This window comes from Xiphophorus couchianus, chromosome 23 (genome assembly GCF_001444195.1).
Source record: "Xiphophorus couchianus chromosome 23, X_couchianus-1.0, whole genome shotgun sequence".
NCBI classification, from domain to species: domain Eukaryota; kingdom Metazoa; phylum Chordata; class Actinopteri; order Cyprinodontiformes; family Poeciliidae; genus Xiphophorus; species Xiphophorus couchianus.
The window spans coordinates 24,688,980-24,705,790 of NC_040250.1; the positions used below are offsets into that span (position 1 = coordinate 24,688,980).

Here is a 16,811-nt window from a genome sequence, read left to right on the forward strand (position 1 = left end):
AGTGTTATCCCGCATTATTCATCGGTAGGATGTTGCCAGGGGCAACAATGGCTGTTGATTTTTAGTGTTCTTCTGGTTCAGTCTAGTTCCCCGTTTTAAAAAAATCCTCATAGAAAACGTGTTTGTTACACAAAGTCGCCTTTGTGCTTCGTTTCCTCTGGTCCACAGCTGACTTTTACCCCAGAGACATTTTTTGCAATTGTAAGTTGATGCAGAGTTTATGTGATTTGTGTCCTAATCGGATAAAACTCAGTGTTTGGAGCAGTTTTTGTTAAAACCTACGAATTCATTTTAATTCTCAGAGAGGGTTTTGGAGGAACGGAGGGAGCACGGCTCTCTGTGACGTTCTCTTCGCCGCCTGTTGTCGCGGTGGAACAAATTTTGAGTAGGGTCCGTTTAATGTCCGTGGCGGCCTCTGAAATGTGGCAGCTGCGTCTAAGGCACAGAGCGTGATCTTTAGTCACTGATGTTTGACTCATGTCCTAGTGTTTTGGGCAGCATGGTTGTGAAAACAAATGCATTACCAAATCTTAAAACACACACTTGTTCCTCTGGCAGATAAAGCAGCTGCTCCAGCCTCCTCCCACTGACTCCACTTACTATTGCATAATAAACCGCTTTATTTTCTACTTCACACCTGTTAAACACCAACATCTATCATTCGTGACAGTTATAACATATATTAAGGAGCATTATGTGTGTGTGTTTTTAATGACCTCAATAATCTCATAGTGAAGAATGGAATCTGGTGACCACTCATCATGCCAATAATAGGAGGCAGACGTCTGCCATCGCGGCGTGAGAATGTCCCAGCTGTTGACTTGATATGGTTATGAACTGCTGCCAAGCACTAAGCAGGGACTGTGTGGTGCTGCTGCTGCTTCTTATCACCTGTTTGGACAGGGGTGAAGTGTGGCTTCTGTTTCCCCCAGGCTGCCTGCTTTCACCTTACTGCTTCAGCTGAGGCTTTGCAAAGCCCGACAGCTTAATTGGTAAACTATGGCTTCAAAAAGTTTAACTTTTTGTAATTTTGTCAAAATATATTTACTCAAAATTTATTGAGATTTTGTTTCATAAAGCAGAACAACGGTGCACAGTTGAAGTGTAAAAGAGAGATACATGTGTGTAATGTGTTCTTAAATTCCTTTTACTTGTGCAAATCTGAAATGTGCGGAGTACATTTGCATTTTGCCCCGCTCAATTTAACACCCCTGAAATAAATCCGCTGCAAGAAATTACTTTCATCAATCACGAGTTTAGTAAAGAGGCCCATTTCAGCTCTGTATGTTAACTTCAACATCGACCATTATCAGCTCAATAACGACCACATGATCAAAGTACCTGCTTTTAAAAGCTGTTGACTTGTCGTATGTACATACCTAGTTTAGTCAGTATGAATGAGTAAGGTTGTATTTTTGTTTTTTTGCTCTGTTCTGTGACCATAATATTTTGTCATATTATGATCCTGAACGAGTCGTTGTTGAAAATGGGAATTTGTTGTCAATCAACTTACCTGGTAAAAAAAAAAAAAGTTAAATGAAAACTTATTTACATGTAAATTTTACTATTCAGTTTCCTCAGAGGTTCATTATTTGACACTACTTAACAAACGGCAACATTTATTTTTGTTCAGTTTCTAGACATGTAAAGCTAGAATAAGCATATCCCCAAAATGTCTGGAGCTAACAGTGGTTCTGCAAAGTAATCACTCATGCCACACTTTTCAGATTATGCTTATGGAATATTTGAATCAGAGAGGATCTTTTTTGTTTCCCTTTGCATCATGCACTAGAAATAAAATTAGGATTTATTTTAGCTATAAAAACTTCTTTCGTTTTTCTGCATCTGCACAAACTAAAAGTATATGAAAATGATATGAGGGGAAATCGGTGCATTTGTTTATTTTTCTTATAAAAAGTTGACATACACAAATTTGTGGCTGATTTACAAAGTAATTTATATTCCAACCTCATTTGTCTGTTCCCAATAATTCCAGAAAACTGGAGACATGACCTCTTTTCTCTGTCCATATTGTCATGTTACTCTCTACCAAGAGTATCATCTTCATATAAACATGATACTCTTGGTAGAGAGTAACATGACGTATACCTCTGGGAACACTTCTGCTGGAGGAAAAAATCTTCTTTCTCCTACATCCTATTAAAATGGCAGGATCATGAACAACCAAACTGATGGAAATGGGCCATAAAACTTGTTTTAATAGAAGCTAAACAAAAAAAACCAAAGACCGAAAACTAACGTCTGACTTTTTTTAACCTTTTATTGATCGCCTTAGCGAGCGTAGTGATCTGTTCTTCTTTTTCTCATTGATTGCACGTTGACTGTAAGCAGCGTTGCTCATGGAGAGGACGGTAAATTGATAGGTCACTGGATGAAATCAGCTTCTAATGGAGAAGCCTGTGGCTGGGGGAAGGCAAGCCAAGCTGCACTGGCTGTTTATGACCAGGGTGGTGTCACTGCACTGGACGGATCCAATCCCATCGGCCAGCTCTCTGCTCCGTCTCGGTTCTCCTCTTCGTATTGAAGTGGCCTCTCTGCTGTGGGGGTTGTCCTAAAGCACTCTGTAGCCCGGCCCTCTTCTTTTTTTTTTTTTGATGAAATACGGTAAAGCAGTCACTTCTCTCTTCTACCTCTAAAGTGGCTTTTTCAGTCCTGCCTCAGATGTGGTGAGCTCAGTCTGGGAGGGCATGCGTGTGGAGGTGGTACGTCCACCCGGACCGCTGTTCGTCCTGGATTACCGGGTCTCCATAGCGACCAGAGGGGGACTCCAGCACCCAAAGCCTCAGGCTGAGGCTGGATCATGGGCTGCGCTGGCAGCAAAGCTTGTCTTAGTGCTCGCTGCGCTGCAGAGAGGGTAACTGGCTTCCACATTCTTGTTCTCCGCAGTGGGAAACGGATGCAGATCAGAGGGATCACATTGCTGATGTAAATTGAACTCTTTTTGGTGGCGTTTTGTCCTGCGCAGCTCGCGGTCGTCTTTAAATTACGTGGGCTGCATAACGTGATGTGCAGAGCGTTGGGTTGCGGATGTAAATCAACGTAGTAAGAGAGCAGGGAATTGAATAGTTTGTGGGTTGTTTCTGCGTCAATTCGAACCGTAGCAGAAGCGCCGCAGCTCAACCTGCAGCTGCAACCCTGACTCAGAAAGGCTAAGGAAGTTTGGCTGACATGAGGAGTCTATGAAACTGGAAACATGAGTTGAATGTCGAGGAGGGTTTTACTTCTCCTCTCCATATCGGTCACCAAAGAACGTCTCTTCTGTCTTGTTTATGTCTTTATTTAGTTGTTCTTTTCCATAACTTGAACCGTCTAACAATCCTGGACTTATGAGATTCCTGTGTGGATGTCTGTATTTGTAATATTAATGCAAGAGTTTGTTCCTCCTCCCCCTAATCAGTGCAGTAACACTGACAGAAGTAATTGTTTTTCCTTTGCAGCATGATGATGCCACCACGCAGTGCAGAAAGCTGTCTCAGGAACTGGTCAGCCTTAAAGGAGAGCTGGGTAAGTTGCACCACAGCAGCAGCAGTTATCACTCTCATTGTCTAGCATTTGCCTGTTGAACTTGAACTCACCATAACGTTTGCTGGACGATAAATTGCCCCAGAAATTGCTGCGATAAACGATAATATTGGTACTCAGACAATTTTCAAGTAATATATCAATCATGACCAATATAGTTTTGGCATAGTTTGACCACTAACTTCAGTTGTGCAAAGAACAGTGGAACTGGAAGACATTTTAAATATCCGAAGCAAAACACAACAACCGAAAACGATAAAACGAAAACTGAAATCATAAATAAAGTGCCTCTGTTAACATAGATGCTCTTCAAAATATATTAATCATCAGAATGGAAATGATCACGCTCCTTTGTATTTATTGTGCGATTAATTCCTTATTGCAGCTTAATTACATATAATTACATCTAATTTATTTCCCACTGAAGAGCTGTCTGGTACTTTTTTACTATTTTGCTGTAAATCAGGTTCCAGTTTAACTAGACTTGTTGGGTCAGACATTTACCACCGCTGACTATACAGTAGAAGTGGAAGCTCTCTCCCACTGCTGGTCTGCAGAGTGCTCAGGAACTATAACAAGTCCGGTTAAGTGTTGTCACGGCGACTAGCCTTGCACATGCATGTGTGCTTCCACTCTTGTCCACACACCAGTATTTATCTGTCCCCCCTGAGGCTTTGGAGGCCTTTTAGCTCCTCCCCCTCTGAGGCCGCCTCGGGACTCCCACATGACTGCTCTTATACGCTGAATGTTGTTATATTTATACTCTAACACAATCTTCTGTTCAGACTGGCTGGGAGACCCACGCAGACCTTAAACAGGCCTGTTTGGGGTTTTTAATAAAACGTTTTCTGGCTTTGTAGGGGTTTTTTATTCATTTTGCTTATTTTTGGGGGAGGGGTTTTATTAAAAAACACAAAAGGTCTGAAGTCACTGTGGGTCATCTTTTGCTTCCAGCTTTGAATGTAGAATATATAAATACCTCCTTTGATATCTAGATGGCTTCAACTCTCTGCAGCACAGCGCCCTTCCTCCATTTTTAACCACATTTGTCTTTTCATTTTCATCTGTCACTGAGTTCACATCATTTATACACTGGGACACTTTAGAGCATATCCTACTGTCAGGCTGTGCCTGACAGTAGGTCAACCCACTCTCAAGTCGGGGAAACACTTTCCTCCATTCAGGAAATTAATGTCTGCCACTTTGTTTATAAGATCCCAGCAGACCGATGACACTACTTGTCATGTGATATCACAATGTTTAGCACATTTGGTTGTTTTGTACCTTGTAGGGGTATGAGATGGTTCGGGGTAACGTGGGTTATTGCCAGCCCATCATGAGGATGTTTCAATTTGATTAAAATATCTAGCAGCAAAACATTGAATGTAGTTATTTTTACCTTTTCATGGGTCATAATCTGTCATATTTTAAGAGGGTCAAGAGGCCCAAACAAGGGAGCTGCTGAGAAATTCTCTTGATTTGATCTAATTTCACTAAATTGAGGAATTTAGCAATATACATGAGCATGTTAAAGCACATATTTTCTCTTGCTATACAGCTTAGTGTTTCACACAGTTGTCTCACCATGGTGAGGGCTTGTTGCCTCAGTTAGCCTAGCGATAGCATAGCATTAGCACTGCTGTAGCTTCTCCTGTCTCTTCTGTTTGGGTCCCTTTCTCTCTCTTGCTCTATCTGTCAGATGTTTAGCTGCCATTCTGTCTCCTTTGGTGGTAATGCTACATGTAATAAATGTATTATTTTTGTAGCTTTAGAGGCGACGGTGTTTGAATTGGAAGGCCAGCTCTGCTCTGTTGAAAAACCAGCAAATAGCCGAGTCCTTTTACCTAGCGTGGCTCCAACAACAATAGATTCCCCGCCTGCGTTTTTTTATATCATAATAATTCATGGAAATACTTACAGTACAAAAACAAATGGAGTGTATTTTGTATGCAAGTTGGATCTGCACTGGGTTTACCATGATTTCAGTATTCCTCAAGCTCAAGGACTACAATATAAATCAGTCTTTTTGTGCTCAGCTTGTTTTTAATTAAATGTCACCAAACTCTTTTTAAGGTTTCATACACAGCTGCATGCAGACTATATCTCAAACTGACCAGATCTATTTTCAGCTTAATTTCATGTCGTTCACTGAACACATGTCAGCTTCTCCATGGCTGTATTTTAACGGTCCATATTTAACTCGACTCTGATGGTTTAAAACGACAGCTGTTTATCCATAGCTGCTTAAACTACTGATGGCAGAAGCAAATCTCCATGTCATGAACAACACTCTTTCTAGGAGGGAAATGGTGAGTGTGTTAAATTATGGTATAACACAGCTAACACAAACAAGGTCTCGGTTGCGGTCGAGTCACCACTGTTGAGCTACACCGAGTGATTTAATTGCTTGTTTTTATATTCCTCTCTGCCTATAAATAACTAAGCCGTAGTTGGCTGAGAACAAGTGCCACCTCCCTCTGAAAAGTCAGTTTTTCCATTCCTTTTTGGAGACCATCTGATGTCCCACAGTTCAGTAAACCAAACTTCCTCGGTGGGAATATTAGACTATGTGCTCGGCGAGTTACTAAACAATCTGTCCCCTTCAGTTTTTTTCTTTTATTTTTAAATGAACGCTACATTCTGTCGTTTGTTTTTGCTAACAGCTTGTTCTGTCCACTCGTCCGAGAGCCTGGAGAGGGAAAAGGAAGCGTTGCGCGCCGCTCTGCAGGATGCGACACGGAGGCTGCAGGAAGAGCACCAGCAGGAGATGGCTGACCTGGAGCAGAAGCTGCAGGCTGTCCACAAGGCTGAATGGGACCATGTTCACCTCAACTACCAGGAGGAAGCAAACGAGTACAAGACTCTCATGCTGCAGCAGGTTGGTCTAAGGTTTTGCCTTTTGGTTTTCCACTTAGCTTAAAAGCAACAATTTGTTCTACATTTTGAACATATTTAACTGTACCTTTTTTTTTTTTAAGATGGAAGAGTTGAAAGCCAATCAGGAAGCCATGAAGCTGCAACTAGAGAGCAGCCATGCAGAGCAGCTGCAGTCTGTCAGGCAACAGTATGAATTGTCTTTGGAAGGTGAGAGGAAAGCAGCGGATCCACTAGGGATGCAAACAATTAAATGATTTATTTAATCATTCTTAATTGTTTATTAATGGGTTATTCAATTAAAATTCCAATAGATAAACTAATAGAGTCCTCTTAGATCTTCTTTTAGTGCTGTAGTTTGGCCGCCAGCCAGCAGAGGGCGATGCTGGTCATCTTTTAAGCAGAGCCAGCTGGTACGGATTTAAAGATGTTGGTGTCACACCAGAACAGGACAGAGAAACGGTCCAAACAAAGTCCAATGTGGGAAGCAAAAATACACTTTATGGATGTGGGAAGCAAAAATACACTTTATGGTTTTCTGTTTTGAAATATAAACACTCGACAAACTTGTTAAGTTATCACTTTAATATCCCTCATTCAGCCGAGCTGCATGACAAAGCAGAGGCAACTTCTCATTCAAGAATTACTGATGCGCTACAATGACAAAAAAGTGGAAACCATTACCGAGAAAAACTGAAACAAGATGGAGAAAAGACATGATTCCAATAAGCAAAGTTTATTTTGAGGGCTGTTGTGAGTTTATTCACTTCATGGAGCGAAGCTTTAGCATCCCTTCTAGAGCAACCACAGACGGTACTTCTGTATGAATATCTCTATATTAAGTGTTTCACATATTTTATACTTTTCATCTTTTAATTTTCTGTCCAGTGCCCTATGAGGTTCCTGTTTGGTTATATTTTATAAATATGTCTAAGTTTAATCTGAGAGAAAAACAGTTTTCTGTTTAGTCAGTATATAATACTGCTGGTACAACATAGTGTCAAAATTTAATGACTTTTTCAAAATTTGGCTTATTATGAACAATATAGCCCTTTATGAAAAGATGGTCTTGTCAAAATGGCTGCTTGTCAGTTAATCATTAGTTGATTAAGATCGATCAACTTTAACTTAACTCATTAATCGATAACTTGCATTTCTAGGATCCTCAAAACATATCTTGTGAAACTCTATGAAATGAAAATAATAGTTCCATAGATTCTTCTCTGCAATACGGTGTAGAATGGTGATCTACCATGAAAACTCATTTCCAGTCATTTTTCTGAACTTCTCAGAACTCAGGACAGTCCACACTCAGGAGCTGCAGTCTTTGGAGCAAGAACTAAAAGATTCAGAATCTGCTCTGTCTGTAAGTAGTTTCCCCCCCCCACCCCAGTATGTTTATTTGTTTGATGCACTTTAGCCATCGATGCACCAGTGTACACCAGTTTTCCCACTGGTTTTGTTCGTCCACAGGCACAGATTGAGGAGCTGACAGTAGAGAATAATGTCCTGTTAGAGAAGCTAGCTGCAGAGAAGAGCAGGAGGAGGGAGCTGGTAGAAAACACTCAGGTACTTTTTGTCTGTGGTATAGAAAGGATTAAGTGTTGAAACTCCTCATGACTCCAGTGCTGTTTGCCCCCGAGCCTCCAATAACAATAAAACCAGTGACTGTCCAAAAGATAAACTACTAATGGACAGATAGAAGATCAATGTGTTCTTGGAAGTGAGTTTTTTTGTTGTTTTTTTAACATGAAGCCTTATTGAAATAATAATAAGCAGAGCAGGAACTGCTCCTTCTTCATATTTGATGATTAAATATACACTATATTGTTCCTGTGAGCAGATAGCAAACCCCTACTAGTCAGAGCTCAGTGCTGCCCTCTGTTGGAGGGTTTGTTTTTCTGATGCTACAGTTAGGAAATGTGCTGTAATTGCACAGGCTTTTAAACTCTTGGTCGCCCCTCATCATGCCGCTGCGTTTTGTCCCCGCAGAAGGACTCTCACACTCTGTATTTGGAGCAGGAGCTGGAGAGTCTCAAAGTAGTGCTGGAGATCAAAAACAAACAGCTCCACAAGCAGGAGAAAAAGCTCCTGGACGTCGGCAAACTGGTGAGGACTGGGCAGCGTGGAAAAAGGTTGCCCAACAATAACGACAACATAAATAACTACCTAAACCATAAATTCACTCCGTTTGTTCCAAACAGACGGATAAAAAGGTACAGTTGGATGAAATGCTCATAAAGGTCCAGCAAGAAAATGAAGACCTGAAAGCCCGAATGGAAAGGCACGCTGCTCTGTCGAGGTACCAGAACCACGGAGATCATTTCTAGCTAGAGCTACAACGATCAGAGAGTCTGATCTCTGGCTTATGTAGAGATTTGATCTTATGTCACCAGAGATCACATTTGATTATTATTCATACCGCTTCTCAGTGTGGCTCCTAACAGGGTTTCTGCATCCTTAAAAAGTCGTCTAAAATTAAGGCCTTAATTCATTTTAAAAATTAATTTGGCCTTTAAATATGGTTACCTTCCTAAAATAATGGTCTGTTAATTTTTTTACCGAAATAGATTTTTGCAAAAACAAATTAAAAAATTACCTTTGTATTGCCAATAGCTAAAAAAAACAAACAAAAACATAAACTTTTGGCAGAAAATGACTTGGGCCATTATTTTAGGACGGTCACGTGTCTTAAATTTTGTCATGGCTGGACTAATTAATCTTGTATATTCTGTTTGGGTTTTTTTTGTGGGACTTTTTTGTCAGGCAAAAGTTTTGAGTCGCACTCAAGCATCTTTATTGTGTTATGTGACTCGAGATGGTTGAGGCTACCGCTAACTCACTGCTAGTTATCTAACTACATAAATAACAACATTACGACATAACTACATAAATAACTTAACTAATAAGATGCTTAATGCTTCAGAGAAATATTTTCCATTTTCAATATTAAACAAAGTAGTTTATTGTTAAAAAAAACCCAACTAAATTGGTTTAAATTTGCCAGGGCTACTAATTATTTTAAACTGCCTGATGTTGCTTTCTTTCACTGATCAGATAAAGGTGGAAGATTTGAGTCTAGTCAGTCTGTCAATCTGAAATTGAATCAACTGACTTCTCCAATTAGAGCAGTAAAATGTTCTGTTTTTTGATAACTTTTGAGGCCTGAGTAATCCAGAGTGAATGAAATGTCACACTGGACGCCCCTCCGTCTTGTGACCCCGTTTGTGCTGCCGCCCCGCAGGCAGCTGTCCACGGAGCAGGCCCTGCTGCAGGAGTCGCTGCAGAAGGAGTCCAAGGTGAACAAGCGGCTGTCCATGGAGAACGAGGAGCTGCTCTGGAAGCTGCACAACGGAGACGTCGGCAGCCCCCGCAAGCTGTCCCCCAGCCCCACCTCGCCCCCCCACCCCTTCAAGCTGCAGTCGCCCCGCGCCTCCGGCTTCTTCTCCAGCCCCCCCGTGTCCCCCAGATAGCGGCGGGCCCCTGCTTCCAGGAAGCAAAAGCAACCCGGGTTCAGCTTTCCTCCTGGAATAAAAAGCCGATTGGATCTTGCCAGCTCGAACCTTGGCTCTTCAAGGACTAGATGAGCGCCACCACTTCCTGTATAAAGATGCTAAATACTATAAAGAGAAACGTTGCACAGAAGCACTTAATGCCACCTTGTTGTTTTGCCTTTGACAACTGATCAGATGGAGGCTGAGGAGAAAAATCTCAGGACTTTTATTATTACTTCTACCGTTTTTGTTGTCGTCAGAGGCTCGTCTTCCCTGAAGCTCATGTGTACATGTGCAGATTTAGCCTTTCAGTGTCGATGAGCTTTTGTGTTTTTTTTCTGAGCCTGGACTCCACAGCCATGGAAAGTCTGACTTCAGGATAGCTAAGGGTGTACATATTTATCCAGAATATCTAAGGAATCCATTCAGACTTCAGCACCTTTTCTCACAAGCATAACAGTGAGTCTATAGTTTCATACGCTGGCCTTGAACACCCATTTCCTTAAGGTTATTTTTGTTCACAGGGTGCGTGTATGTGGTTTCTTTTAAGCCTGCACAGCCAGCTTAGAGAAAGCTTTTTAATGTTTCTGCTTTCTTTGACCAGGAGACCGATCTGAGTCTTTGTTGGTGTGTTTGAGTCCCGTCTGTGACCTCTGAAAGGAAGAGTTAGCTTTAAGGTCAGGGTCCTGTTTCTGGGTTTACACTAGCGGCTTTGCTCACATCAGGGACACTGGATGTTTCAAAAGGTGTGAATATTTTGTGTGGAAATATGACAGATGTGTTTACCCCTTTTTTGAAATATGCAATTAATAAACTCTTATTAAACCTGAACAAGGGGTGGCTTTTACTTCAGTAGAGCCACATTTAAACGTCGTAAATATGCGCGCTCTTTTATCACTTTATTATTGGATTATTGGACATAATCTGTAATCCCCAGTTTTATTTTTGCTAAAGCAGAAAACCATTGGACCGAGTCCAAAATGAACTCTGTCCCAGCAGAACACATTCCACATAAGGAGCACATTAGGACACAAAGCTGTAGCAATGGAAAAAAAACACACAGCATTTTAGGGGTTTTTTTAGCATCAAAATAGGCTTTAAATGGAGCATGGAAAGGAAGTTTCACTAGATATTCACAACACTGTTGCAACAAACCTTTACATTTAATTTAGTCAAAAACATCTGGATGTGAGATAACTTTGGGCTTTTTCCATGAGGCTTTTAACTCCACACCTCTTCAGTTCAGGTTGCAAAGGTTTACGTGCGTCTTCCTCCTGCTGTAAGGAAAACAGTCTGAAAGTCTCCCTCAAATTACTCTGCTGCGTTCAAAAACGGCTCCGTGCGACATATTATGGTTTCAAAACTACAAGCAGTTTTTCATTGAAATGAGTGAAGGCAATTACAGAATCTTTATTGCGTCTTTCAAAAATATTGCGATACTGCACACCGTTCTGTTGAACAAACATGGACGTTATCTGGTCCCGCAGACGGCTGCCTCAACGTTAAAGCTTTACATGTGGAAAAGGTCCATCACAAAAAACAAAAAACCTGTTTCATACGCTGCTGGGTGGCGATTATGAAGAGGCGATTTTAGTCGTCACTATCGTCTCGCCGTTTATGTTCTTAGCTTTACAGATGTAGTCACCGAAGTCGATGGTTTGCATGTCCTCCACAGACAAGATGCTCTGGGAGACCCTTGTGGTGTGGCCCATGCCTCTGTTCACCAGCCTCCACAACGTCTGGATGCGAGCCGGACGCTTGTCCTGCAGCAACACAAAAACAGCCCGTTTGTTGGCTGCAAAGGAGCCAAATGCTTTTAGAGCTGCACACCAGAATCAGATAAATCAGCCGTTAGTGGGACTGGTTTTCCACGGTGTCCTTAAAAAAGTCTTAAATCTATGTATCTAGAATTAAGACCTCAAATGTCTTAAATTCAGTTAAAATAGTAAAATGGCCTTAAATACGTTACGGACATCTTCATTGTGTTCTGTAACTCGAGGCAGTTGAGGCTACCGCTAAAAAGCTGCTAATATACCCTGGCTAGCTAGTTAGCTAGCTTTTTTTGCGTCGATCATGTGTAAGTACAAACGATCAGTCCGGTTGGCTTGACGACGTTCGCACATTGTGGAGAGGTAGGCCTTAAGTTTCGTTCAGAATTGTCTCAAAAAGTCTTAAAGTCTGGAATTTGAGTTGGTGAAACCAGCAGAAATCCTGTTACCGCTTGACGTGTTTAGGAGATCCGGAAGAGCTGAAGTAGAAGAGAACTGAACCAAACACAAGTAGTCAAGTTGTCTTCTTCAGCTTTTAGGACCGTCGCGTCCTTAATGAGTGAGAATCTACAGTTCCTATTAAAAAGTATTCACCCCCACGTATGTTTATACCCAAATCAATCGTAATCAACAGGATTTACTGACGAATGTGCAAGAAACCCATTTACTCTCAAACTGACAATTCCACAAAGCTATGTAAAATCAAATAAAAGATGTGTAAATATTCTCTCTCTTCAAGTCATTCTGGTCTTGGACCCTCATAATTGCTGTTAGCTCCAGTTTATGGGACCAACTAGTCTGGATTTATGCTTTATATAGAGCGTTCTCTACTGCAGGGAAATGTGCTTATAACCTGAAAAAAAACGGTCCTTCAGAAATCCCAAACTCTTCCTTTAAACCTGAGCTTTAACTAGTCTTAGGATTTAAGCAAAAATCAGCATACTGAGGCTTTAAAAGTATAAACTACCCACTTAGACTCAAAAACAGAAATTCAGTGAGAACGTTGTCTAAATATGTATTTCTTTTAACTAGAAATATCCCTCTGTCTTTATTCACATTTCCCCTACTCCTCCTCATTCCTACTCAGTTTACGTCTCGTGTCTCTCACCTGTCCGGGATACGACCAGCTGAACCTCACGTCCTCCTCCGGTTCTCCCAGCGCAGTGCAGGTCACGTTAACATTGCCGCCGCCTCCTCTCACCGTCTCCGGAGAGGCTCCCAGGCTCACGAACGGGGCCCCGCTGGGCACTGTCCACGAGAGACGGAAAACTCCTAAACCCAAACCTCTGATTTGATCCATTCAGTCAAGTAGCAGTGAAGGTATGTGGAGTTCAAACAATCAAACAAGCACAAATCCATCTTCAGCTGCCATTTAGACATAGAAAACTTGCTAAACTCTACCTAAATTTGCTTGATTTATTTGGTAAACTTCCGTCATCCAGTCTGGAAGGGTCTATTCTGAATCAGGAAGCTGACTTTAGCTTAAGAGATGCAATTTCTGCAGAAGTGCCACTGGAATCTCACACTTGGTTGCAGGTTTCTGGTTCCATGGCAACAAAATGTGGGGAAAAAAAGATCGGAGGGTATGAATACTTTTGGTCTCCCTCACCTTCCACATACAGCAGCTGGTATTTGGTGGAGATCTGAGGCGTCCCCTTGGAGGCAGCCTTGCAGTAGAAGACCCCCTGAAGATCCGCGCTGGGGTTCTGTAGGATGAAACCCTTGGTGGGGTCGAAGGTCAAAAGAGTCTGGTTTGCTGTGATTTCCTCGGGAGGGACTTCTCGGTGGAGCGACGCCTCAACTCGGGGCTCGGTCACGCGACAGGGCACGACCGCGGGCCTGTCGGGGCGCAGGTACACGATCTCGAAGTGGATCGCAGACGGGACGAAGAGGTTCTCTTTGTCTGGAACGAAGGTGAGGCGGGAAATGTATTTTGGATCTTGGACTTTCTGCTTTGACCACAGTTCAACGCTCACTGGAAACCACTTTACCACCTGAAGTCAGTGACTTTATTTATCTCGGCAAACATAATACCTGGGCAATGACAATGCAGCAGTTGTTTCCCCTTTCTTCACTAATATGACAAGCCAATAAGTCTTAGAGGAAAAAAGAAAAACCTACACCAGAAAATCGTGACCTGCTGCCAGTCACGCCCTCTAACTCAGCGTTTACACTCGCACGTGAAAACGGCTGCAAAACAGATGCGCCATTATACAACCGTACGTCCTTGAAAAGCAGAAGTGGAACCTCGTGCAAACTAATGACAATATAGCAAGTGGTTTCTAAATGGTAAGTCCACAACAAAACACTCGTCTTTTCGTACAATGGCTGTATTGTACGGTCAATACAGCGGTAAAACCGGCTGACCAAACGTGCTGGAGCTCAGCTGACGTTGCTAGCATCAACATGGAGAAGCAGCATTCAGCTTCTATGCACCAGAAATGTTGAACAAACTTCCGGAAACGCTAAGTTCCTTTAAATCAGGGCGAAATGCTGGTTTACTAGTCACTGGAACATCCATTTGTATTAATCATTTTGTTGATGATTGCATAATGATTTTAATGTGTTTTTATGGTGTAAAGCACTTTGAACTGTCTTGTTGCTGAAATGTGCCACGCAAATAAACTTGACTGAACAATCGGGAAACTCATTTCCCAACTTATTGCCAAAAAACTGCTGGATGGTTTATGTTTTAAGCGCTTGGGCGAAACTCCAAACAGATTTTTTTTTTTTACTCGCTTGTGAAATCAAACGTACCCTAACGCCCACCTGTGAAATAGACGTAGGATGAGTACGTGCGGTCTTGGTCCCTCTGGCACTCCGTCCCGTCGCACACTATGACCCAGCAGCTGTAGGAACCCGTGTCTGCAGCAGAGGGCGAGGTCAGGACCAGCTGGCTGTACTTGTCGCTGTGCTTGATGCTGCGGGCGAGAAGACGAGCGATAAGACGAGCCAACCAACCCAGCAACCGGAGACTGCAGCTGGGGAGGGCGTTTCCCTGCGGCACCTGAGGCGCGAGTCGTTGAAGGTGTCCAGGTAGGTCGGGTAGGACCATCCGATGTTGGTCCCTTTGCAGCGCAGCTCCACGCTCTTCCCGGGAGTCAGGGTGGTGCTGGGGCCCAGGCGCAGGAAGCGGCCCTTGTCCAACACCTGGGTCAGCAGGGACTGGCTCTTCCCCTTCCTGCTGGTCGGAGCCGGCTGGCGGGCCCTCGCCCGCTTCCCACCAGGATGGGCGCCGCTTTCCCCCGCGTCTTTCTTCCTCTTGATCGCCTGGCAGGATCCTGGAGACACAGAGGGAGGCAGCTGAGACAACAGGAAGGCCGGAAAAAAAAATAATTCCCACTGCCTCCAAATGCGCACATTTCAATCTCTTCTTCTTCTACTACTACTTTTGCTTTTATCTCAGCAGGAACAGAATGTAAAATATTCCATTTCGGTTGGCTTGTCGTCGATAATCAGAAACATCTGTTGCATTCCTTCACATCCAGGAAGCAGGTCTGCAGAATCACTTTGGAAAAACCTTCCTCCACTGAACACTTTTCAGATACATCACTGAAAAAAATGCATACCTTAGAGAGGATATGAAATTGTTTTTGCATTAATATACTCTTTAAAAAAAAATAATTAAAAAGCTTCCCTTCACACACACCGAGTGGTTTCCCTCCTGCCGGTGTCTGAAGCGGTTTCGCCTTTTCGACCTGCGGATGTCAGCCGGTCCTTCTACGCACAACGCGGCTCATCAACAGATGTGAAAACGTGAACTTCACTCACCATCTTGGAGCTCCAGACAGAGCAGTGCCAGAAAAAATGCAGCCCAAAGCTTCATGTTCGGAGAGCCCTGCTGGGACAGGCGAACTGCGGAGGTTTGGTGAAGAGAAGGGAAAAGAAGAAAAAAAGGCTGGGAGGTTCGCTGGACCAGCACCGGCCCCAGCTGCTCTGTTTACAATCCCAGCTCCATCCTCCTCACAGGCCCGAGGAGCAGTAACGTGTAGTCTGACGCCCTCTGCTGGACCAACGGGGGAATTAGCCTTCTGCTTCACAGTATTTCCCCCCCCAACCAACAAAATAAAACAAATTTTAGACATTTTAGACATAGGTGTGTGATGTGGGCCACAGTTTGGAAGCTTCTGGCATTCCCATCCAGATTTGGTCCTAAGATAGTTTTAATTTTTATTTGTAAGATTACATACATCGCCTTGAAAATTGTTTTTTCAACTTGTTCACAATTAGTCACACTATAGTCATAACCTGAAACATTTGTACAGATGTTGTTGCACCGTATTCCGTTTACACTGTGTATTGTGACCGCAGGGGGCGCTGTTCTGGTCTTACACCGCGCTTTGCCATAACCGTGGTCACAAAATGTGACATTATTGTGACCACGCTGTAACTTTAGTACTAACAGTTTCTGCCAACTCTCTCCATCCGCCACAGAATAAAAAGTATCTGACTGTCAATGTAGCAGAAACAGTTTAAGTATTTAATACTTTACTGTGAGTTAGAGTATATGATGAGCGCTATCATATTCTGTGACCGTCTATATTTCCGTAATAGTCATAATATTAAAGGTCAGATCAGATGTTACTTTATATTCTTTGTTCGGCTTTTTCTTTGTTTTTCTGTTTGCGTTGGTTCTTACGTTTCTGTTGTATTGGCGTGCAACAGCGCCCCCTACGGTGACAACCTGCGGTGGTCTCAGAATTTGGTTTTATTCCTGAAAGATATTTTTAGTGGAAGCACTAAAAATATTTCAGCGAAATAAATAGAATTCTTCAAAACTGGTTGGTCAAAGGTGGTTTTAGTGAATGTTAACTTTTTTTTATTAATCTTTTATTGCCTTTTTTCAGACGGTGTCGTTAGAACAATGTGACCATTTCAGTGTGAACTCTGCTGTAATCTCAGGTTGTTCCACACTTCTTCACTTAAACTGCTAAACCTGATCAATAACCAACATCATGCAGCTTCAGGGTGTTTCACCTCTTCTTTAATTTTGTATTTCGTCAACATAAAAATTAAAAATACTGACAGCGCAGGTAAGCTGTTGCACATTATCATCAGCTAAACCTGCCTCACCACAACAGAAGGTCATTAAAAAGACCAGAAAAAAAAAACAACAACATTAAATCTAACA

The 16,811-nt window shown here is 42.5% G+C and overlaps 2 protein-coding genes across 8 annotated transcripts in view; one reads left to right on the plus strand and one right to left on the minus strand.

The window, feature by feature from the left end:
- The window catches only part of mtus1a (microtubule associated tumor suppressor 1a), a 30,673-nt gene extending 19,931 nt beyond the window's left edge, over positions 1–10,742 (plus strand). For 5 of the 7 annotated variants that reach the window (XM_028008836.1, XM_028008833.1, XM_028008834.1 and 2 more), the window contains 8 exons: positions 3,459–3,525; positions 6,207–6,421; positions 6,522–6,627; positions 7,710–7,783; positions 7,891–7,986; positions 8,410–8,526; positions 8,622–8,719; positions 9,662–10,742. In XM_028008836.1, coding sequence (XP_027864637.1) covers positions 3,459–3,525; positions 6,207–6,421; positions 6,522–6,627; positions 7,710–7,783; positions 7,891–7,986; positions 8,410–8,526; positions 8,622–8,719; positions 9,662–9,890 — 1,002 coding nt within the window. In that variant the 3' untranslated portion in view covers positions 9,891–10,742. Of the gene's footprint in view, positions 1–2,353; positions 2,876–3,458; positions 3,526–6,206; positions 6,422–6,521; positions 6,628–7,709; positions 7,784–7,890; positions 7,987–8,409; positions 8,527–8,621; positions 8,720–9,661 lie in introns of those variants that run through there. The other 2 variants (XM_028008840.1, XM_028008837.1) reach the window with 2 other exon arrangements.
- Positions 10,743–11,050: 308 nt separating this feature from the next.
- On the minus strand, positions 11,051–15,656 carry pdgfrl (platelet-derived growth factor receptor-like). Its single transcript, XM_028008844.1, has 6 exons — positions 15,452–15,656; positions 14,688–14,961; positions 14,450–14,601; positions 13,290–13,583; positions 12,789–12,928; positions 11,051–11,674 (listed from the first exon to the last, which is right to left on the minus strand). Exons 1-6 carry the CDS (start codon positions 15,504–15,506, stop codon positions 11,486–11,488), a joined length of 1,104 nt encoding a protein of 367 aa, XP_027864645.1. The 5' UTR covers positions 15,507–15,656; the 3' UTR covers positions 11,051–11,485.
- Between the last annotated feature and the right edge of the window lie 1,155 nt (positions 15,657–16,811).